We start from the raw sequence: 25,327 nt of genomic DNA on the forward strand, positions 1-25,327 counted from the left end.
TGGTACTACCACCGCTGTGCGCCAAGATGATGGGACTACTTGTGTGATTGCTATTTTTTTAAATAGCACTGCAATGAACTGTGCCCACCATTCTGCTTCTTGTTTGGGCATCACACGTTTGAGATGATCTGGTCCGACGGCTCTTGAATTTCTCAACTGCTTAATTGCTGCCAAAATTTCGGAGCTAGATTCTGCTACATTCCATCGTTCAGTTGATGTCTTTTGGGTTGTATTCTTATTTTTCTCTCCATCATTAAATAATTTAAAGAAATAAGATTCCCAAGTGTGGGGCGCTACTTCATTGATCGGTAGTTGGTTACATTTTGTATGACCAGTGTTCAAAATAGCCCAAATTTCTCACAAATTATGTTTTTGAAATATTGAAGCATTAATTCAGACCGTTTTTGGTCGCTTTGAGTAGCAAATGCTTTAACCCAGTTTCTGTATCGTTGTCGACGATGTCGTAAATGATCGTCTTGCATAATGTTTTTTGATGTCTTAATTTTTCTTATGTCTCGCAGAAAAGATTTTTTTTCTTTCAACAACAGCTTGCTAAATTTATGTTGGTGCCCAACTATCCCCTTAGCATTTGTTTTCACTAAGAATTTCTGTAACAACGGTGCATAATTTGGGTCATGCGGTGCTGTCTCTTTTCTGAATATATTGGTCAACTGGCAGATCTGATTACCATTCATTCGAAGGCGATTTTCACTTGCATTCGTGGCAACAGCTTGGGCATATCTGGTCGGTAGATCTTGCTTGGTCTCATGCCAGGTCAACTTTAGCAGTAGATGATCGCTATTAAGAGTTGGAATGACATTTAATTGTGTGACCTTTCTTAACATGTTATGTGAAATCTAAATGTAATCTAATGTTTTCTGCTTGTACATTTGTTGCCGGGTTGTATTGGCTGGTATATCACCTTTAACCTGTCCATTCAGCATAATGCAATTTCTGCTACTCATTGCCGCTTGCCACAATTTTGCCTTGGCTGTTAATTTGTCAAACTTTATAGGCCTTTGTTTGTTCGTGGATTTGTCAAACTCAAACCATGAATTGTTCAAGTCTCCACAAATAATTATTTCCAAATCTTTTTCACTGGTTAAGTAAATATCCATCATTGTGGTCACAGAATTTACTAGTTTCGAAGGACTAATCATTGCAGCGTACCAATAAAATTTATTAGCAAGGTCCTTGCTTTTTCAATGTTAAGAGCCCCTCGATGTTCAATTAATACTCCTTGGACAAATAAATTTGGGTTTGGTAATTCCTTCACATGCCAAGAAAGGGAATGTTTGATCATCATCAAGAGTCCTGAAAAGGGTCGTCCGTTTTGATTTTTTCCTGCTGGATTTAGTAAAATCGTGTAACCATCTCGGGTCGGTGGCTCCCGCAGCCATGTTTCTTGTAAACAAAGGGCAACGTTTTGATCTAGGGCTACTGAAAAATCGTTCAGCAGGTGTACAAACCCTCTCGTATTCCAAGAAATTAAGTTATAGTTCTGGTCCTGTGGATCACTTCCTAGCTAGTTTCGCGAGATGGTACGATATCTCCTTTTTGTTTCATGTTGTGGTGACGGCATAGCTGGTTTGACATGACTTGTTCTAGAAAAGTGGTGCCTTAGTTGTTCTCTTCTTTGATCTAGTCGTGTCGGTAAGACAGATTTGTCATTAGAGGCATGATCAGCGATTATATTCACTCGCTGGTTCAAGAGAGAGATCAAAACCATATAGTAAAAGATCATCTTTTGCATCAAAAAGCGTTCTTCTAACGGCCTGAGAATTGATGTGTAACAGCACTTGGTCTGAGGTTCTCTCGGTTGCATATTCTACGATCATTAGGTCCTCAGAGGTTACAGTGCGCAGTGCAGGAATGCATTTAAATAGTTTCATGATGTTACCTCGGTTTAAGTTGACATTAGGATCATCTGAGCGGATATTTTGTAGTCTTAGTTTTATTTGTGCGCACTCTTTGATGTGTTTACGCCTCTGTGGTGGATTTGCGCTAGAGTTAGTTGCTTTCTGTTGTTGTAATAGAGTAAGTTTCAGGTTTAATTTGCAACGTGCATTGGAGTTCACTTTATGCCATTGTGGAATATTCCTTAGTCTTTTGACATCAGGCGGAGAGGTCACTCTAGCATCGTTAGCTTTTAAGTTTGATTTCTCTTCTCCGTGTAAATTTTTTCTTTTTTCTTTTTGAGGCATTAAGACTTTTGACTCAGAGACACTTGTTACCTCTGTTAACTGGTCATCGGAATATGTTGATAAGTCACATAAATTAGTTGACGTAGCAGATAAAGAGCTTTCTTGATCTTCAGACTCTAATCTCCTACGTTTGTTTATGTTTTTTGATAAGGATGGTCCACCAAAAGTCTTTTCTAAAGTTGTTACAACTTCCTGAGTATCGGTTGGTTTGTCTTTTGTCGTGGCACGGACAAGCAGCGATGCCTTACGGGGAGTGGGAAGGTTGTGGATGAAAGACTTTGCTGATTTGCGCTCAGTCGGCAGCTTCTTTATCTTCAAATTTGCTGTACAACTAATTTTTTCTTTCCTATTCAGATTTCCTACTTTGGCTGACCCAGAAAAAATTCCAAAGGTGGAGAAAGAATTTATTTGATCATCCTTCGTTATCTCAGCCTGATCATTGCTTTTATGTGCTGCCTGAATAGGTGGTATTTCAGTAGTGTTGCCTTCGCATTTTTCTGTTGGCATCTTAAAAGGTCTTTCTTGTAGGTCAACATTTAAAAAAATCTTGCTTGGATGGTTGGACCACTAGGTCAGTCTTTCTTACTTTAATCTTTGGACTATTTTGTAGCCCCTCCGTGCTCGCGCTCGGTGTGATGTTGTTTGTTGTTTTCATTGCGATGGTGACAGTAGGATATAAAGCTGCTGGAGGTCTATGTATTATATCTGACTGCATCTCTAAGTCCACCATTCCATTTGACATTGAGGGATTAACCCTACTAGTTCGACCTGAGTGAAGGCTTGAAGGCAGGGATTATTTTCTAATTTCATTTTGGTGCATCCATTTAATGGATTCAATCAATGCTGCCATTAGATCATCTTTTGATGCTTGATCTTTGATCAACTGCTCTTTTTGTATTGACTGCCACCGCATCAAATGTTCTGCTTCCTGTGCAATTCTTAACTGTAAGAGCTTTGTAAATTCATCAATGGCTGTTATTTTTGAAAAAACATTTGTCATCATTGCCACTTGATTATTTATAGTATCTTGTAATGATTGATAAAGTTTAATGAACGGGCCTAACGCAGTGGCTGTGGCTGCAAGCACCTGGTTATGAATTTGTATGGTCGCTGCTAATGATAGGTTTGATGTAACTCCAGTCTCGCGATTAGAGTTTATTTCGTTTGCTTGGACTTGACATCCATTTGAGATGGAATTTATTACCTCCTCATCTTGTTCTTGCTGAACCTTTACAGCCACTACTGATACATTTAGTGTGGAGTCCCAATGTCCAGTTAATTCTGAAGCACAATTTTTAATTCCTGGCAGTTTTGTTATTGGGGTGCTGGTGGTGGCTTGTCGACTAGCCTCCGAATAGTACGGCTGTTTAGCCATTTCATGCATTTTTTTCCCTCCTCTTTTTTTTGATTTTTGTACCTCTTCTTGGAAACTTGCAGTTAATTTGGCCTCAACGGCAAGATAGGCAGCCATTAATTTATCAAACAGGCGACTGTCTCGAGCATCCTGAGCTGTCTGCAATTTTCTTCTTGGACTGGTCACCTCATTAGTATTTGGCTGTGGGCAAGTTTCTATGGTGAGGTGCTTTGGCATATCCTTTTGAAGTATGGTTTTACATATAACTTTGAGCTTGTTTGCAGAAGCTTTGGGGGCCATACATTGTATAGGTTCTTTACTGTGTAGCTCCCAGGTTGACTTTAACTGTCCCTCCACATGCTTGGAGTCGCTTGTGATATTGATGCCAGACTATTCATTTGTCTTAATAGTAGTTATCGTTTGCAATTTTTTTGATTTTGTGCTCCCTTTGCTATTATTGTTGTCCTGGCATGGGGTCTTGATATCAGGAGACACTGTCACCAAGGGGACTGATTTCAGTCAACTTGTCAGTTTGATTTGTTGCATTCAGAAGTTCAAGATCAGTTACTTCAAAAGGAGACTGAAATAGTGCCGGATTTATATCTACTGTCTCGACATTGAGCGGTGAGTATATTTGTTGGCTCAAATCTATTGCTGGTATTCCAATCTGCGATGGAAGAGTTAGTAGTTTACATCCTTGTTTTGAATTTCTTTACCCCGGTCGTTTTACCAGATCTTCTCTTAACCCTGCTGCTTTTACAGCTAATGTGTATAGAGAGGGTATCTGTGTAGATAATTTTATGGCCTAGAGGTTAGCAGTAATGTCTCCATCTGAATGCGAAATATTCATTGTGTCAGTATTTGGGCAACTAACAATGTCACTCTCAGATTGAGGGCTTACCTTCGCTTTGCGTCCTGATGGTTTCGCTAGCGTCCATGGGTTTAGAAGACGTCGTCGTTGTAGAGTCTTTCCTCTTGTTTGCGGCCCGCCATCCAACATCTTTGACGTTGCTGGACTGAAATCTCCTTGCTGTTCCGGGGTAAAGATCTGTGTTTGCAATGGACGGGAATGAATGGCCACCGCCCTGCGCACAGCAAACAGACAACAGTCACAAACTTGCGCCCTTTACTGACGCAGGCTTTCTATTAGATTGGCAAAACAGTTGAGAAGCCGCAGTGCTCAACCAGCGCCAAACAGCCGCACAACAGCCAACGCCCTTTACCCCGCCGGGCTTAACGCCGCAAGGGTGGACTGAGCAGAGCTTTGCGGCGAGGGAAGGTCACGTGAGAGTCACGTGACAGCCACAGTGCTCCGCCTCCTCCTGGAAGCAAGCGTTTGTATAGCGCGAGTTCTTGAAAACTCCCAGCGCAGGATTGCAGGCAACAGCAGCAGTCAAGAAAGTGTTCGTTTTCACACAGAAAAAGATTCACTGAGAATGGAAAACACATTCCTACTATCTCGGCACCCATTATCAGACCTAGTCTGTCCTACATTTTTCCCCCAAGCAAAGCTAGGTCAGAATCACTGAAAAGCTCCTCTCCCATAGGACTTGACGCTTTTATCAAATAGAACATTACATGCTTGCACCAGTCCTTCAAGGTACTGAACTAAATTCCTGCCAGATGTCCCAGGTTTAGGGGCGTGTTATGGATGCAGACAGTACATGTCATGATGGTTAGATGTATACATTTAAATATAAAGCCACATAATAACAATACAATTAAGAAAAAGTGTCCTGAAGTGGCTAAGTTACAATAGTAAATAGGAGGTTTTAAATAAAGTTGTTTGATCTGTACCAATCTGATAAATTGGGAATATGCAATGCCAGAGAAAGTATAGTTTAACGAACTAAAGAAACTAAGCATTTGCAATTCAAAAATAAAAAAAAAATATATCACTGCAAAGAAGGGAAACTGGGTGGATGACATAACGGGATACATGCTGAGAAGGAGAATGCTGAAAAAAATGTAAAACCATTGAGGAAAAACATGGTTTTCTAAATACAAAATGAAAGTCTGCATGCAAAGAAAGTGCTCTAATTATTTTGCCAAGAAGGTCTCCATGCTATCAGAAAAGGACACTGGAGGAAAGAAAATACCATGAAGTTATTCAGCACAGGCGACAGACCAGTAGGAGTGCGGTGCCATATGGCCAACACCCCAATACCTAGAGTAATGCATTACAACAGAATCTCTCGCTTACCAGTATTGTAAAGGCAGCAGTTTCTTACATGAAATGAATAACAGCTCCTTTTCGACATCAGCAAACAAAAAATAGACTGCATGGCACAGTACATGGATGCCATTCACACACAGATATGGGCAGACATGAGATGGGGAGACCACTATCCCGAAGGTATTGCCCAGCCTTTTGTTACCAGAAAGGCCCTTGTGGGCAGGACCAGACTGATACGTAAATGGGCATTTCTCCTTTGGTGTGGCACAGAGAAGAGAGCAGGATTGGAGCTATAAATATAAAACATGGGAAACACTCAAGCAACCAACAGTTATAACATCCTGTTCTATGGGTGGTGGCACACTAGGGAGAGGCTTAATCGCGCTTGAGCATCCAGTACCTCTGACAGACGAGACTATCCATTTTGACTATCAGTCTGGCTCCACCTACAGGGGAAGTCCACCACTGAAATTCTACGCATTCTCCTATGAATAATTGACCAAGAACCCCAGGCACGTGTTTCTGCTTGTTGGATGCCACCAGAGACGTGAGTCTAGGCTACTGAGAACACGGGCAACACACCCGGATTACCCCAACACAATGGGGTTGCTGGCAGCACTCTTATTCAGAGGAGAACTGGACAGTATTAGGCAAGACTATACTGAACAAGAGTACCTCAGGCCACTCCAAGCAAGAATGTCTGCCTTGCTGGACATCGGTGAAGCGAGTGGCTGCGATTTTGTGTCTCTCAGGACACAGAGCAAAAGAACTCCACGTCTGGATGACCTTTATTGACCTAGGATGAAATCGCAACATTTCAAATGATACAACAACGTGGGAGACCCTCTACTGAGAACACCACAGCAAAATAGTCTGTTTTTTTGGGATGGTTCCTGTTTAGGGATGTCTATAATCACCCTTTAGCTCGCTTACCATACCAGAGGAGAAATGTCCATTTGCATGTCAATCTGATGATCCACACATGACCAGTACAGCGCCCAGCTGGATTGCCCTTGTTTGTGGGACCAAACTGAAATGCACATGGCTATTCATCGCATGATAAGGCAGACAGAGCTAAAAGGTGGTTCTAGACTCTCCTGGGGAAGAGCAGGTACTTTGGCAGTGTTCAATCTCAGAGGGGCCACGTGTTTGCACATGATTGTAGCCTTTCCGGAGAGAGCCAAGTCCCATGGAACAGGTCATTTGGCCTTGTTTGGTCCCAGAGGAGGGGTAGTTACATCGGGAGGTATTTTGAGGGTAGCTTTGAACAGTTCTCTAAACGCCACTTGGGACCATTAATGGGGTAAGGAGCACATTCCAAGAAGAATGTGTAATTAAAAAGGGAAGACAGCTCCAAATTACCTTGTGTGGTATCATTCCTTAATGGCCTGAATGACAGCAGAATATCTGGCACTCCATCATTGTTCACATCAAAAAGTTCAAGAGGAGACAAAACACCTGGAAAAAAGTGTAAAGCGTGTGTTAAAGCAATGAGCAATCTCACATATTTATTGTATTAATTCATATTGTGCATATTGAGGACTTTGAGATTCTGTCAGTAGTGGCGTAACGAAATTCAGAAAGATTCAGAAAAACAGCCAGCAAGATGTACACTATTGCCCGACAGCAGCTCTTGCCTTACTCTGCAGCTCTCCCCTTTCCTACGCTCTGAAGCTGTTAATCCAACTTCAGAACGTTTACCAAATCACAGGGAATTCCCTCCAGGAAAAGAATCTCCTCCAAAACCAACGAGTCCCTTCACCGTCACCACCTTCCAAAAAACCTTTTGCCTCTGTAACAGCACCGCGCCCCATAACAGTGCCATTCCTTGCCCGACAGCAGACCCCCATGTCCTGTGCTATACTATGCTTCCATGTTGCCTCGCCACCTAACAGTAGGCGCCCATGTCTCCTGCTGGATAGCATATCGCATGTGCCATAATAGACATGGTCTCATTTCATATCAGCTCTATATTTCACAATACAAAGTCCTGCTCTGTGATAGTCCTCATCACTTATCTCTGTCCTGGTTTAGTAGTCAGTCTCTCGTCCAATCCAATTGTCTACCTCCTCTCCCACAGATGACTCCCGTTTCTTGCCTAATCACCAGTTCCACATCAGCAGGCCCGCCTCCTGTCGCAGGGCAGACCTGTGGTGGAGAAGCTTACCTTACCTGCCTCCTGAAACAGAACTCCCTTCCCCCACACAGAAGGCTCCACCTCCATTTCCCAAGCAGCAGACCCGCCTCCTGTCCCTCAGCAGCCACCCACATCGTGTCCCAAACCAGCCCTGCTGCTTACTCCATAGCATCAGCAACACTTGTCCCAGAATACCCCTGCCCTCTTGACACAATGGAGCCACGCCTATACCTCCCACTGCTGCCCTGCCCCTTTCTCAAAAATAGAAACAGCTTCTACTCAGTGAAATAACTTAGCTGAATATTTTTTTTTGGGGGAGGGGGGCATGACATTTAAATGAAAGCGGCCCCTGACAAATGGCCAAATGAGTAGGACAAAATGGTGCGCGGTATAAGTTGGGAAGGGGGACAAACACACCGGCCCCCCACCCTAAAACTGCACCCATGCTTCTGCTTGTAAACCTCCCTGCCCTCCTGCCTGTAGATGAGTGTTCCATCATTTGGATTTAGCTTTGTAAAATCATATGGAGCTTTTCTAAGTAAACAAATAGTACTCAGGTTTTGTGAGAACAACTCATCCACAACTGCTCCATCACGTGTTCCGTAGAAGTTAATCTCTGGTCCAACAGCTGCCTCCATCTCTGGCCCTAGACCAGCTCCCATTTCTTGGCCAACCACAGCCCCAGTTTTTTGTACTGTAAAATCTATAGTGTCTTGAACCATTCAAAACGAATTGCTTTGACATTTAACCTCATCCCAAAACAGGCCCCCAAACGCTTATCAAACCCCAGGGCAGGCCACACCTTTTGTCCCATAGCAGACAATACCACATGCCCCTAAGCAGCTCCATCTTGCCCTCCTGCAGTCACAGGCCTTGTCCCACAGCAGCCTAACCTCAAACTGAAATGCCAGATATTTTCCAGGATTGTGCCTAATTCCCTGAAATCCAGCATCAGATTCACTTTCCAGGCGCGACAATGCAATCTCATTTTAGACCAATTTCCCTTTGGTTTCGAAACCTAGGGGAAAGGTAGTAGTGACACAGATACAATCTGAATTAGACCAGCATCGCCGCCTCTGCCATTCAGTCTGGCTTCAGCCCAGCTCATGGAAAAGAGACGGCTCTTCTGAAATTCTGGCACGATACACTGGCGGTGGGTGACTGAGGCATGCTTGACCTGGCTGCTGTACTCGATATGGAGAGTCACACTGCTTCTTTGCATCCATCAGCCATTATCTGTCCTACTAATTCCCCTTGAAAGTGGTTCACATCCTAACAGAAAAGTCCCAAAGGGTCCAGATGGGACCTTTCTACTCCACCTTCTCCCTTCAGAGGTCCCTCTGCATGGTGCTATACGGCTCTCTGCTTTACCCGGTTCTTTTCAACGTACACTCGATTTTTGTTATTCAATCTTCCATCAGTCACGATAAGGAACAAGTTACTTACCTGTAACTGTTGTTCTCCAGCATGGGTCTGGCATGGATTCACATGCTCATGAATATTCCCCGTCGTCAGGCTGGGAATCCTCGGTAAAGAAAAAATCAGTATCAGTTTCGTTTCTGATCTGTCTTTCGTAGTAGTAACCAATCACTGATCTCTGCGTCATACTGACCACAGCCAATGACTGCCCTCTACCTAAGCCCCGCCTCTGGCAGCCATCTTCAGATTTGGTAGCACGTGAAGTGGCAGTATGACCAAGTGAAGAGCCGCATAGGGGTAGGCGGGAGGGTTCGCATGTGAATCCATGCCAGACCCATGCTGGAGAACAACAGTTACAGGTAAGTAACTTGTTCCTTCTCCAGCATGGGGCCTGGCATGGATTCACATGCTCATGAACAAAGAATACATAGCAGTACACACATGCACAACCACGGGAGGTGGCAAAGGCTCAACATTAAGCAATTCTTACCTCCTCACCAGGCTCACCTTAGGCGAACAGGTTGCGCAGCACTGCTTGGCCGACCCTGGACTCCTCCCTGGAATCCCGATCGATGCAGTAGAATTTCGTGAAGGTGTTCGTCGACCTCCACGTAGCAGCCCTGCAGATGTCCAGCAAGGGCACACCAGATAGGAACGCCGTGGTAGCTGCGATCGCTCTGGTGGAATGGGCTCTCGGACGGCCAGGCAGGCAGCAGTCGGTTTGCCAACCGATGACAGTACATGATACAGCCGGAGAGCCATCTGGAAATGGAAGCCTTCGAGAGAGCCTTCCCCTGATTGACAGGTCCAAAGTTCACAAAGAGTTGTGAAGTCTTCCGAAAACACTTTGTGCGGTCCACGTAGAACTTCAGCGCTCTAGCCACATCCAGCGAGTGCAAAGTCCTTTCAGCCGGCGACGAAGGCGACGGGAAGAAAACAGGCAACACCAAGGGTTCGTTGAGGTGGAAGTCCGACGGCACCTTGGGCATGAAGGAGGGGTGCGTCGTGAGCACTACCCTTGTGTCGTGAAAAGTCAAGTACGGGGCCTTGCAAGAAAGGGCCTGGATCTCTCCCACCCGTCGTGCGGAGGTGATGGCCACAAGAAACACTGTTTTCCACGACAAGAACTTCAACGGAGCCGAGGGCAGAGGCTCGAACGGAGGTCCCATGAGCTTGGTCAGCACCATGTTGAGCTCCCACGCCGGGGCCGGAGCCTTCACCGGCGGGAACGATCTGAACAGTCCCTTCATGAACTCTTTCACCAGACGATGAGACCACAAAGACGTCCGCCCCGTGGTTCTTGTGTATCGGGAGATCGCAGCAAGATGAATCCTGATGGACGCGTGCGCCAGTCCAGCTTTGGCCAGCGTCAGTAGGTACGGCAGTACTTGGGGAGCCGTAATCCGTAGAGGGTTAATCTTCTGTGCGTGGCACCAGACAGAGAACCTCTTCCATTTGTGTCCGTAGCATTTAAGGGTTGAGGATGCCCTGGCCTTTGCAAGAACCTCTCTGCAGTCGGCCGGTATGTCGTATCCTCCAAACTCTAACGCTGCAGGAGCCAGGCCTGCAAGTTCAGCGACTTCGGGTCGTGATGGAGGATGGCGCCTCCTTCCCTGGAGAGAAGATCCGCGTCCACTGGCAGCTTGATTGACGGGGACGCTGACAAGTCCAGAAGGTCCGGGAACCATATCTGCCTCAGCCACGGCGGTTCGACGAGGATCATCCTGCACCGTCACCTCTTGAGCTGGTTGATGAGCCGGATCAGCAATGGCAATGGAGGGAACGCATATAGAAACAGGCCCTCCCAGGGGAACGAGAAAGCATCGCCCATGCTCCTCGGCTGGGGAAACCTGCTGGCGAACCTCCGGCACTTGGAGTTCGTCGCCGTCGTGAACAGATCGATCTGGGGTGTGCCCCACCGTCGGAAGAGGCGGTCCACTAGATCCTGTCATAGTTCCCACTCGTGGCACGAGCGCAGCTCCCTGCTGAGTGAGTCGGCGATGGTGTTTTTTATCCCTGCCAGATGAAACGGCACCAGAAACATCCCTTGGGCGACGGCCCAATGCCACAGATCCTGCACCTCCATGGACAGGGCTGGGGACCTGGTTCCGCCCTGTTTCCTGATGTAGAACATGGTGGTGGTGTTGTCGGTGAAGATCCTCACCACCTTGCCCTTGAGGGACGGAAGAAAGGACCTGAGGGCCCAAAACACTGCACGGAGCTCCAGGACGTTGGTATGGAGGGACTTCTCCGTCGGGAGCCAAAGGCCTCTCGCGTGCTTTCGGTGTGCGCTCCCCACTCTTCCAGGGAGGCATCCGTGGTCACTGTCTCCTGGTGGCCAGGGGTCTGGAAGTCCATGCCCGCCGTCAGATGCGCGCGGGTGCCCCACCACCGGATCGCTCGTCGGAAACTCTCGTCGAGTGTGATCCTCTCCTCGAAGCTGCCTGTCGTCTGGATCCAGCGCGCGTCCAGGAACTCCTGCAACGGGCGCATTCGGAGCCTGCACAGGCGGATGAGGTAAATGCAAGAAGACATCATTCCGAGGAGGGACTTGATGGACCTCACTCTGGCCGCGTCCGCTGCACCTTGCCCAAGATGGCCCTCGTCCTTTCCTCTGACGGAGAGGCCAGAAGCGACACTGTGCCGAGCTTCGCTCCCAGAAACAGTGCGTCTTGCGCGGGCACCAGGTGGGACTTGGCGTAGTTTATGGAGAATCCCAGGTCCGTGAGAAGTTGGACGGTCCTTGCCGTGTGCTCCACGGCGAGCTCCTTCGTCTTCGCTCGGATGAGCCAGTCGTCCAGGTAGGGGTAGACGTGGATCCCCTCTCGGCGCAGCTGCGCCGCCACCGGTGCGAGGCACTTGGTGAACACCCTGGGTGCCGACCTCAGTCCGAAGGGAAGGGCTCTGAACTGGTAGTGACGCGCTTGGACCACGAACCTGAGAAACTTTCGTGTCCCTTTAGGATGGGAATATGGAAGTAGGCATCCTCCAAATCCAACGACGACAGGAAATCGCCCTCCTCCAGCTGACCCAGAACGTGTTGGAGGGTGACCATCCGGAACTTCTGTGCCTTGATGAATTTGTTCAGTCGTCGTAGGTCCAGGATGGGCCGCCATCCTCCCGTCTTCTTCTTCACGAGGAAGTATCTTGAGTAAACTCCAGAGCCCCGAAGCCTCTTTGGGACGAGCTCGATGGTGCCCTTCTTGAGCATCGCCTTTACCTCCAAGAGAAGTTGAGGGACGTGATGTTCTTTCCTGGCCACAGGGGGGACGCGTGGGCACCTCTTTAGAAACTCGAGCGCGTGACCCTGAGCTAGGGCGTCCAGCACCCAACGGTCGGTGGAGATGGACTCCCACACGCTGACGAAGCTCGCCAGCCGGCCTCCCACTGGGGTGCTTCGGTGGGGGTCCGACCCCACGGCCGGTTCAGTCCTGCTTCGACGAGGCTTTGCCGCCTTGTCCTCCTTGGCGACGACGGCGGGGTCCGCCTGACTTGCCTCGTCCCCTGTAAGCTTCCTGCGACGACGAACAGGCCGCTTGACGGTAGGTGGAAAATCCGCCGCCGGAACCTTTGGAGGCACCCTGTTTGCCTCTGCCGCTCCGAAAGGGCGGCCGCCGTTGCTGGAGAACCCCAAGAGCCCGGGCCGTCTCCGTGTCTGCCTTGATGGCTTGAAGGGAATCGTCCACTGTTTTCCCAAACAGGTTGTTTCCGTCGAATGGCATGTCCAAGACTCTGGTCTGCACGTCCTGACGGAAGTCAGTAGCCTTGAGCCATCCACGCCGCCTAAGGCACACGCTGTTGCCCAACTGGCGAAATCCAGTGTCAGCGATGTCCGTCGCAATCGTAATGGCGTGGTCCGACGCCACCTCTCCTTCCTGCAAGATCTCTAGGGCTTCCACCCTCTTGTCGTCCGGTAGGAATCCCAGCAGGGGGGCCAGTTTGTACCACAACTCCCTGTCGTAGCGGGCTACGATAGCCAAGGCATTGGCCGCCTTAATCATCGTCGCTGCAGACGAGATGACTCTGCGTCCCATCGTATCGAATTTCTTTCCCTCGCCATCCGGCGGGGAGGTCGACGTAGAGGCCGCGCCCCCCCCCCCGCTTTCTTCCTGGCTGCCACGGAGACGACCAAGTCCGGGGTCGGCTGTGCCCGAAGGCACAAGGGGGCCGCGTCCGGGACCCGGTACTTCTTCTCGTACCGATCCCTTCTAGCCGGCGTCGTGGATGGGTTCTTGAGGAGGGCGAGGCCCTCATCCCAAATATCGTCCAGTAGAGGTACAGAGAGGACCGTCTTCCTCTTGGCCTCGCGCCGTTGATAAAGGAAACCTTCCTTCTTCTTCTCTTCCGGGCAGAGCTGGAAAAGCTCGGATGCCCTGGCGATCATGGAGTGAAACGATCCAATCTCGTCGGGCGGGGAAGCCCGGGTGGGAGGTGACGATGGCAGATCCTCGTCGTAAACCTCGTCGTCCGTACCCGTCGCGGCCGTGTCAGTCCCCGTATCATCCCCACGAGTCGTGGACGGGGAGGAGGGCTGAACAGGGCGCGATGGCTGAAGAGGAGGTGGAGGATGAATCCTTCCTCTCTTAGGGGGAGGGCTCCCAGAAGGGCCTGGCTCCGGGTCCCCCGTCGGGAGTGGTTCCTCCGCTGGTGGTAACGGCAGTCTCGTCCTTATCTCCGAGCATAAGGACTGTATAGCCAACAAAATGGCCGGCGAGTTGTCTTGCGGCACTGGTTGAGGGGAGTCCGACGGGCGGTCAGGGGCCCCGTCGGCACCCTCGACGTTATCGTCGTCTCCTACGTCGGGGTCCCTCCCGACGGGCTGGTCTTCTTCCACGCCAACGCCGTGGCTTAAGACTTCGATCAGCTCTTCCTCAGAGGTTGAGGCTGAATCCACGACGACCTCCTGCCCCCCCTTCTCCGTAGGAGGTTTCACGGGGGTCCTGTCGATGGGCATAAAAGAGGACTCCCTCTGCGGTGGCAGGGAGACTCTGAGCCCCGAGGTCGCCACCACTGGTGTAGCCTCCACAGGCTGAGCCAGGGCCGCCGCGACTGTCTCGATAGAGGCCTTGGCCGGATGGATTAAGGCTTTCACCACCTTAGGTGCGCTCACCGCCTTCTCCTTGGGGGGAGGGTCACTACCTCGCTCCCCCTCCGATGGGGCCTTCGAGCTCGACCAGGGTCTCTCCAGGAGCTTCGCCGGGTGCTCGGCCTTCCTCTTACCTGAACCAGAGCGTTGGCTCGTGGTTGATGGCGCCGGGGAGGAAGCACCCTGCCTGGCGCCCGTAGAGCCCGACCGTTCGGCGCTCCCGGTGCCAGTGGACTCGCGGTGCTTGGCCTTGTGTTGGACTCCCGTCGCCGGGGCGTCCTCAAAGGTCTTAGAAGACCGCTCGGACTTCTTCTTCTTCTTCTCGCCTGACGGGCTCTTCCCTTCCAGCCAGTTGGCGAGACGTTGATGGCGGTCCTTCATGGTCCGCTCCGACATATTGCCGCAAAACGCACAGTCCTTCTCCACGTGCGTCTTGTCCTCATGTAGGCAGTAAAGACAAAGGGAGTGTTCGTCCTCCTTAAAGACATTCTGAAGCTGGCATCCAGGGCAGACCCTGAACAGCTTTCCGGGCGTCGAGCTTCCCTTCTCCTGGGCCATGTCCGAGATGGGGCTGAGAAACTTCTGGAGTCCTCCAAAAGCATGGCTCGACGAAATCTTCACCCTTGAGGGGCGTAGACGAATCCGACACGGGTCCCCGTTGATCGGATGAAGAAACGGTGGAGATTGAGGCTCTTTTGACTGAAAAATTGAAGTTTTTTGAGAAAAAACGTAAAAAATAGCACTAACGCTCGAGAGCAATAGCACGAGGATCCCAACACTTGAACGTGCGGTAAAAATCTGAAGATGGCTGCCAGAGGCGGGGCTTAGGTAGAGGGCAGTCATTGGCTGTGGTCAGTATGATGCAGAGATCAGTGATTGGTTACTACTACGAAAGACAGATCAGAAACGAAACTGATACTGATTTTTTCTTTACCGAGGATTCCCAGCCTGACGACGGGGAATATTCATGAGCATGTGAATCCATGCCAGACCCCATGCTGGCGAAAATCCTATGTAGATGGCACTGAAGTATAGGTGGAGTTAGTCCGCTGGGAGAAAGTGGTGGGGGATGTTCAGTCCCTGCTCATCTGGCTAAATCAAGTCATCATCATACCATGGCCTAGCGAAAAGCACCTGTGAGTGAACGGGTCCAAAACTGAGATTTTAATCTTCTGAGATTGGAAGAAGAAACATTTCCCGAATATCCTGGTGCCACCATTGTTTGGTAACTTATTCTCTTTAAGTTCTAAGGTAAAAAAACACGACAGTTCTCTTTGACTCAGCCACGTCTGCACATTAATGAAGCATTTCTTATTTCAACTAAAACAACGAAAGAAACGTATGCCACTGTTGTCCTTACACCATTGGACCATTGTGGTAGCTGCCGCGGTAAATGCCTGTCCGGATTATGCCAATTCTCTGTACAAATGGCGGAGGGATCAGAATGTGTACATCAGACTCCAGCACGGTCCCCATAAGAGGGACGGCATTTTCTGAAGTCCGATGGCCATTGCACTGGCTAGTGGATCCCTGACAGAATACAATTCTTGGCTTGCCTTTCCATGTCTCCATAACTGGGGCTCCCAGCCTCTGAGCAAACGACTGGCCTGCTACATCCCTGCAGGAGAAGTTCCTCTTGGTTGTTTTTTTGCTCTTGATATTTTTAAAGGGTCATCTGTAGGAAGACCCAGTTCTGGGATTCAGGCAGCCAGCTCTTGCAACATCCTGCCTAGTCAAATTCCAACTCGGTTAACTTTTTCCTTTAGGATACTGGTTAAAGTCTTGTTCTTGCCCTAGTGGCTCCATATCACTATCCCGAACTTGGAGACATTATGGCCCTGGATCCATGGAATTATTTGCGTGTAAAAAGGGGATTTGCGGGCCATTCTGCCCGCAAATCCCCATTCGTCGAAAAGGGATTTGCGCACAGAACGGCAGGCAAATGCCCGTTCTACACACAAATAATTCCAATTTAAACAGGCAGGTCCTCTCCTTTTTCTTCCTGGCACAAACACTCAGATGGAGGATGGTCACTGTGATGGTGACACTAGGGAAAGGCACAATTTCATTTTTGTGGGAGTGTTAATGCACATACTTTGTTTCTTGGGTTGTGATGCATGGCCTCCTCCATAAGGGGGGGCAGGTGTGAATTAATCTTTTATAACATGCTTAATACCGGAGACCAGCCCCTAAGCGCGGACCGGTTTCCCAACCGGTGGTGCTCCGATTGTCTTGCTTCAAAGACAAAAGCGTTATTTACTCAGGTCAAATAATGAATGGCACAAGAGTCTTTGAAAATGGAAAGAAAGTTCTACACCTAACGCTGCTCCTCCTTGGATCATGGTTCCAGCACCTGCGAGCGCACAGTAGGCCTTGCCAGGTGCACCTGGTGTCACGACCACAGTGTTCAATCAAAGGCAGCGCACCAGGTGAAAGGGCACCGTTACACACATCATGTCGATGGTCTTCGGAGTATCCAGTCAGTCTGCACGTGTCTGTCACATTTAAATTAACCCTTTCCTTCATGCATCATCAGTATGCTCACTATCTTGACATCCCATGATAGAGAACTCAAGATGCAGTGAGGCGCACCAACACCATTATTTTTAAAAGTATTATTATGGTTTTTATTGAACGCGGACCTAGCTTTCAGAAGCAACAGAGGTATACAACGAGCGCTATACAGAGGTATACAACAATATAGATACACAACAGAGCGCTATACAGAGGTATACAACAATATACACAACAGAGCGCTATACAGAGGTATACAACAATATAGATACACAACGGAGTGCTATACAGAGGTATACAACAGTACAGATGCATAAAGGAGCGCTTTTCAGGATGTAACAACAGTACAGATATACGTTCAAGCAGTCTTCACGCATCCACCACATCAAATTTGAATCGAATTTGAATCTCATCACCATATTCACATGTTAAATTCTCCAACCCGCTTAGACCACTGCTCTGCTCTCTGAGGTCTGTCATTTTAACCTACTTAAAATATTTTTTAAATGCGTGGGGGGTGTGCATCGAAGAGGTCGTAACATACATGTTCACACTAGTGGAAGGAAGAATCATTTACCAGTGCGAGAGTAAATTCCCGGGATTACTTGGGACAAAGTGACCAGAGCTGTGAAAATACACGTCTAACCCATGCCAGCCTTTACGTCTATATGTCTACACCTAGCCTAACGTGTTCTTCCCTTAGAAGACTAGTGCCTGGTGCCATGACGCATCTGTGGGGCCTCTAGCACAGGTGCAAGCACAGCATCTCTATTACCAAGCGACCATTCTTCTGGAGCACCCGTGGCGCACTCTAGTTTTGGCATAACTACTGTATATCTAAAGTACTGAGTGTCGTGAGATTGCGTACAATGGTTGGAGTCATACCCTGAATACATTAATGGCAGCCACCAAAGAAATGCTTTAGAGACCGCAGAAGTCCACACACTAGGTGTTAGTAAATAACCGCAAGGCGATACTTCGGAATTCTGCTGAAAGCTACAGCCTTGGAGATCAAACCGTATAACCTAATATTAATCCATAGCCAGAGAGGATTCCATGCCTTACCCCTCCCCCTACACTACCAACCTAAACAGTCGTCTTTTCAGCGAGTACAGATGGTCATCCATTTTGCTAACAGACGCCGAAGCTTGTCTGTAACTATACCTGGGCTAATCCTAAGGTACTGTCGTGGGAAAAAAAACAGACCCTTGCAGTGGATTGCATATTGGCAAAGAGCAAAGCCGGTAGACACGGACCAAACAGCAACCCAACGACAAACGAGACTCTACCAAACAACCCCACTCCCCTACATTCACTCAGCCACACATGCCTTTCAATGGAGTGCAAGGTTTCAGACCTAGCATGATACTGATAAGCAACGTTTCAGGTGAACGAACAGTAGTGTCTCAGCATACCAATCGTGGGCCGGGTACTGCATTCTCGCGCTCAGGAAAGCATCATCAGGATGGAAGACAGCGATGCATTGGAGTCTTGCTGGGCAAGCTGCTTGCACGATTCACACACGGCTCCGGGCGGGCATGCGAGCCTGCTTACTACAGGACAACTTCCGTCTGCTAAAGCAGGCTTGTCTATGAAAGCAGCAGTCTAAGCATGCTTTTATATGCCAAAAGGGAAACATGTCAAGAGGCGTGAACACTGGAAGTGGATGCCTCTAGGTACTAGACGGTAAAAGCCTTCAAAGTTAGGACATGTGCATTACAACATAGGGCTCACCCTGCAATGGCAATAAGGCACTTGTTAAACGGGGGAGTTAGCATTAGCTGAGCATTATTATGAGGCAGCAAAGTGATCAAACGGTTCAATAAAATTTTCATTACCCAGTCGCCCGCCCCATAATTCCCTCCAATGAGACCTTCACTCCAGTATCGTCCGTTAACATCTTTGGAGGAACAGACATCCCATGCTGGTAAATCATAACATTTAACGTCTTCCGTAGTCTGGCAGCAAAACACCGGAGTGGTCAGGGGAGCCCCTGAGAAATGGGTGCAGGCACGATAGAAGAAACTTTACAACTCATCACAAAGCAAGACAAGCTCAAGAATAGTACTAGGATTAGAAGTAGGATCTGGCTGATAGAGGCGCCCAGTGGTCCCAGAATACTCAATATCCAGGAACTAAAGGTCCAGGTGCACTCAGGGATGATGTGATGTGTCTGAGACAATGGGCCTCATTACAAGTGTGGCGGTCCGGAATTAAGGGTGCCGGTAGCACCCTAATGGTGCCCTTTCCAGACCATCACACTACAACTCTACCTTCCTGGGACGTTGCCCCCCGCAGGTCTGACCTGCAGGGTGCAACAGCCCCGGTAGGCACAGCAGCCATACAAGCACTGGCACTGATAGCAACAGTGATGATGATTCCGGGTCCCCATTCCCATGGAGTCCAACAGGACTCCATGGGAATGGGGACTAACATTTTCTGTGTGCCTGACTTCACGATGTCCCGGTGGTACCAGGAAGGCAGGTGCTGGAAAAGTGTTACTAGTAATGAGGCACAATGTCAAATTTGTTGCTGGCATAACTGGGCACGAAAGTGCAACGCTCGCTCTTCACGATTGCACACACCCCTCCCAGTGAGGGTTTCCAGCACCATACGGTTCTTTAGAACCATTGCTCAGATAGCTGTTTGCTCATGGGACAGTAGTGTCAGGAAGGATGCAGTGGAATTCCCAATGTGCCCCATCATACATGACAGTTGGGTCAGGCGGTCCCAATTTCCTTTGACCTCTAGGGCTGGTATCCGGTAACCTAGCCCAGCAATAAACCCTTCCCTAGATGCGCCTCTTTTTGTGCGGGACTGTGTTAGGGAAGTGAGATTATGCCGGACAGCAGGTAGGACATAGCCCATGTAACCACTTCCTCCCCAATTAATGGGCAATCAGGGATAAGCCTTGTCCTCACTGATGAAATAGGTCCGAGAATAAGTTGCATATCCGGGAATAGGTAAAGGAAAAAATTAGGCTGAAAGGCAAGGATGATCTTATGATATTATTGATGACTACAATGGAGTTGGTTGAAAGGTAATAGTGGAACTTGCTGATTTTCATGAATAGTGCATCCCTGTTGACAAAACACACCAGGCAAGTAGCCGAAGATGAAGGAAGAATTGCTGCTGGCACCCTGATTACCTGGTATGGGGTGGGGAAATTTCGAGGACCAGTAAACCCCATCTGGGAATGTGAATTGTTACATGGTCTGGGGTTTGGGGATCGGGTGACCAGCTTGAGATTCAGGCAGACAGCCCACCAGTTGAAGGGAATAGGGTCTAAAGGGAACTTGGAGGACAAGTCATGATGTCAATGTGCACACACCCAACAATCAGTGACATTGAAGATGCAGGCATACTGCCAGGTGAGGTGCAGGTATGCATTCTCACTGTGAACACAAAGATGAGCAGAAGGACCATCATGTTCATGACATGTAGTTATAAAAGCAGCAACCACAGTGAGATGAATCAATACACCAACAACAACAACAGTAGTCAAATAACCAGACATGGTGTGTATCAGAGGCGGACTCCAAATGTCAATATCCAGGGAATCTGGTACGCGCTGCAGTCTCCAGGTTAGGGGCAGGTGATAATGTACAGTTCATCTGGGAAGGTTGGGTGCACGCTGCACTCCCCAAAAATCCTATAAATTCAACACACATCAATCAACAGTCCCCAAAAATCCTATAAGTTCAAGACACATCAATCAACAGTTTGGCAACAGGACACATGTCAATGTTCAAAAGGGTTCCAACCTGGATGAGCAAAAGTTCCACAGTTCAATGTTCATGGCTGCACCAGTGTACTCCCTAGTAAATGTTCAAGATAGAAGCATGCTCCCTTCTTTGGAACAGCCTCCCCCCTCCCTCTTCGTCTTGAGCAGGACCTCCTTAAGTTCCAGAAAAGCCTCAAGACCTTACGCTTTACCTCTTCCTTCCCTTCCACTCTCCCCTGCTAATCGTACATTAGCTTGACTGGTGTGCAGGGTCCTTATGCATCCTCGGGGCCCTGACCTCCCACATCTTATCATCTAAGCTGCTGTCTATCCTCTGCACTTGCCTCGGCTCACCCTCCGCCACTGGTGTTTGCACATACCTTCTCAAGGCACTTATCTGCTGCTCTCCATGCGCACCACAACACCTATTCCATACCCCTCATCCCTCTCCCCTCTGCACTGGCACGTTCTGAACACTCAAAAGGCATAGTAGGTTCGTCTTCCGCTCCCCATTGTCTCTTCTTTTGTTGTATTTAATTATTTATCATTGTTGTAATTACATGGTCTATCATCCCGTGTCTCCTCTCTGTTGCCCTGTGGGCGTTGAAACACTATTTGCATCCTGTATAAGCGCCTAACAAGTGACCAATAAATAAATTAAAAAATAAATAAATTAGCAGCTACCAGTTTGTGCCAGTGTACTATCACATCAGAAGGATTCATTGGTGGCGAGTGGTCAAATCCAGTGGCGAGTAGGCAGGCCAGCTGGTGTTCGGTCCTGGGTTACTGACCCTGGGGTAGCTTTCCACGGGAGCACAGGGCAACCCTTACCAGGCTTGAGTTGCGAGATCCATGGGGGCCAAGTGCTGGAGGTGGTATGCAAGGCATGGGAACCGATTCAGGGTTGTTCCCTCCGGTGCTTCGATGACTTGCTGTAGGAGCTTGAGAAGGAGCTCCCGCAGAGATCTTACCAGGGTGAACAAATTGCAGAGTTGGGGGTCTTGGATCAGTACCTGCATGCAATGTTGCATGTGGAGCAGCAGTATTTGGCTCTGGCGCTGCTCGTGGAAGACCTTCAGTGCTCGTTTGGGCTGGCCTGGCACCAGCAGGTTGGAGGTGGTGTTTCTGACAGAGGAGTCCGTGGCCGAGAGATCTGGCCACGGAAGATCAGAAAGTAGAGGCGATATCTTCGGCAGGCATGGGGAATTTGAGGCAGGGGTATAATGTACCCAGGACGTCAAACTGCAACACTTCACCACAGTATGCGGTGCAGTCTGCACCGCCAGGGCTAGAGTGCAGACTTCTGCTGATTAACTTTCCGGAGGATTAAATCCTAAGGCTTCAGAGGGTGACGGGGCTCAGGCGCCAGTTCCGGTAGGGCAGCTTTGAACTGAAAAATGAAGAGAACAGACAGTTCTGACCAATGGGTGACAATATATTACTATAGTTTTATCTTCTGGGAACAGATTCAGGAGGTGTGAAGCTGCAGATCCTACTCTCATGGGACGCCTGTAAGGATCTCATGGGCGGACCGACCATGCTTGCGCTGGTGGTTATTGCGTAGGTCGAACAGCGCTAGTGGCAGTGCTTGCGGCCATTTCAGACCTGCTTCCTGACACACTCTAGACAGCCTAAGCTTGAGGTCGCTGTTTCAGCTTTCGACAAATTCGCTCGACTGAGTTGCTACATGCAATAAAACCGCTATCAGATTCCTAGGGACTGACACACTTTATTGTTGATTTGTCCAGTAAAATGGGTCCCGCGGCACCCAAGGGGAAGTCCAAATCGGGGTATGACTTCAGCAAACAATTTCCTTGCTACTGTGACAGCATTAGCTATCCTTCAGGGATAGGCTTCAACCCATCCAGAAAACACATCCGCAATCACGAGGCAATTCAAGTAATAAATCTGCATGTTTAAGAAGGGACCCTGCGGTACTGGACATAGACAGCTTTGCTCTAACTGCCCAACATTAGGAGTTAGACATGTGGCACATCTTTCAAAATAAACCTGTGCTACTGACGTAAAACAAGGGGCAACCCAGTCTTGGTGCACTAGAGAAATCATGGCATTTTTAACTAAGTGAGCAGAGCCATGGGCCTCTCGGGACAGGTAGGGGAGAAGTACCTTGGGTGCCACTAGGTGGCTGTTTGGGGAACCCAAAGGGAATCCCTCCCCAACTTACAAAACCGCCAAGTCCAGTTCACCGTTTCTTCTTTGGAAGCTTGGTCTTGGAGTATGGCAAGGCTGGAAAGGTAGGCAATCGGCGACTGTTGGACTGCAACCCAAACAAGAGTATAATTAGGAGCCATCGACCCGTTAAGGCCGCCGAATGAGCTGCACTATCTGCTTGGGGATTTCCTTGGGCAGTGAAGGACAGAGGGATCCTATCCCTTTCATTTAACAATGGCCAGAGAAGATGGAAGCAGTAGAGTGTGCAATAGAGACGATAAACCTTTTCAATTCCGTATAGTGTTATTGGTGGATGTCCCGTACCCACGCGGTTTCCATAGGATACCGAAATTCTGCACAACACGGTGTGCATACATCGAGATGGTGTAAACCGTGGCTGATCTACTCCGTGCCAGGGTACACGCCTTGTGAGGGCGACAGGTTCTGCTACCTACGCAGATTAAGCAGTGGGCAATCAATAAGCCTTGAGGACAGCATGGAGTGTACATACAGAGTAACCAGAGACAAGATCTTCTGTCCCTTGGCTACGCAGGCAAAAGCCATACACAAAGATTATCAAGTTGGGGTTCTGCAGTGGGACATCTAAGAGATCAGTGTGGGGCAGCAGAAGCATAACAACAATTAGGCAATGATGCGGAGGTCTGTTTAGCAGGGTTGGTAACAATAAGGCACGGTTCAAGAGAGGGCAGCAGTTCAAGTTAACATTTGCCGCAGATATAAGCAGTTTCTCATACTTGGTGAGGCGGGTACAGAAATTGTGACAGGGTGACCTTGCACCAATTAATCAGTCTTTTCTCTATCAGCAGGGTGGCAGGGGCAACAGCCCACAGGCAAGCCGGGAATACTGCAGCTACTGGGTCAAGGGCTACACTGTGGTATGACCTGGGCTGACGCTCATCACAGACAAATGTGTTAACAATCCTTGTGCAAATCTCTTGCGCTCATCACTATGCAACACCCTTAGCTCATCATAATCAGGCAGACCCAAAGCTGGGGCTGTTGCGAGTGCTTGCTTTATGGTGACAAAGGCATCTTCAGCATTCTGGGACCATGGCAAGGGCTCTGGAGTCGAATCATGCTTGAGAGGGTCTGAATGGGCTTAACTACGGTGGCAACCCTGAGACCCACTATCCGCACTAACTGACCATCCCAAGGAACCCTCTCATTCGCTTCCTGGTCTGTGGTTTGTGAACTTTCTGGATCACCACGATACGATCCCGAGACAGGTGCCTTTCCCCAGCTGAAATCTTATGGCCCAGATATTGCACACAGGGTAAGCAAAGCTGTAGCGTGTCTTTAGATGCCTTGTGAGCCTTTTCAACCTGTGCTGTCAACAGAGTAAGGGAGCCTCCCACTTCAACCCCCCCGTCCTCCCACCTCTGGCGGTTGTACCCCTCCCTCCCTGTAGCCCTCCCTTTAAAGGTGGAAACTAGCTTCACCTAGCTACCCTCAACTCTCGCTCTGCTGTCAAACACTCCTCTGACATCTGTCACCTCCTTGAAAACGTTGACCTTGACGTCCTCAGGCTCACCGAGATGTAGTTCAATGCCAGCTCCCGAGGGCTACAAAATCCTATGCAAGTCCAGTCCTAATTGGCCCGCTGGCGGAGTTGCCTTTGTCTTCCCAGAATGGAACCCTACCTCTATCATACCCATCCAACCCTACTCCTGCTTCGAATGTCTTGTCTGCAAGATTTGCATCCCTCTTACTCTGTCAATCACTCTTGGTACTATCGACAGGACCACTGGGCTGGTCTCCGCATACCTACAAGAGTCGGCCGACCTCACCTCTTCCCTCCCGACTTCTACCTCTAAGCTTCTCCTCCTTGGAGACTTCAACATCCATCTTGACTCTCCTGATGCAGGCTTAAGCTTACGCAACCTCTGTGACTTTCTCCCTCACCAGTCTTCCCTCTGGTCTGACTTACTCAGCTAGGCACACTCTGGATGCACTCATCTCTGCTGACCTCTCTTTCTTTACCACTCTCTTGGTTTATCATTCCATCCTCTTCTCTCCTCTGGAGCTCCTGGGCTCCCCAGCTAAGCCTCTGCCTGTACTGCCAGCCTCCTTCTCCGTCATCCGACTGATGAAGCGAGTCATCAGTTGCTGCCTTTGCTGCCTCTTTTGTTCCTCCCTACACCCCTACTATTGACTCATTCTGACTCAGTCCTTGCTAACCTTCACCTCTCCATCTCCAATACCCTTGACATCCTTGCCCCTGCCATGAGGATCGGCATGAAGCCTACCTCCAAATGCAACAGTTGGTATGATTCTGACTTAGCCCCGCTTAAAAGTAAGTGCAGAGCTGTAGAACAGAAGTGGATGGCTTCTCGCATATCCTCTGACAAAACTGGCTTGCTGTCTGCTTCAAAGGTTTTACAGACTCTCTATCCGGTCGGAAAGCGGGCCCATATTCAAGCCTGCATCTCCGGTGCCACCAACCACACAGCAGAACTTTTCAAAATCTGTAAGAAACTAGATAATCTTACCGCAGTTACCACAGTCTTCACTTCTCTCCAT

The 25,327-nt window shown here is 48.9% G+C and overlaps 1 protein-coding gene across 2 annotated transcripts in view; it reads right to left on the bottom strand.

The window, feature by feature from the left end:
* The window catches only part of FAM234B (family with sequence similarity 234 member B), a 393,337-nt gene that overhangs the window by 250,016 nt on the left and 117,994 nt on the right, over positions 1–25,327 (bottom strand). For both annotated transcript variants that reach the window (XM_069652723.1, XM_069652722.1), the window contains exon 3: positions 7,097–7,192. In XM_069652723.1, coding sequence (XP_069508824.1) covers positions 7,097–7,192 — 96 coding nt within the window. The remainder of the gene's footprint in view (positions 1–7,096; positions 7,193–25,327) is intronic.

Source organism: Ambystoma mexicanum, chromosome 3p, assembly GCF_040938575.1.
Source record: "Ambystoma mexicanum isolate Mex_15411 chromosome 3p, UKY_AmexF1_1, whole genome shotgun sequence".
NCBI classification, from domain to species: domain Eukaryota; kingdom Metazoa; phylum Chordata; class Amphibia; order Caudata; family Ambystomatidae; genus Ambystoma; species Ambystoma mexicanum.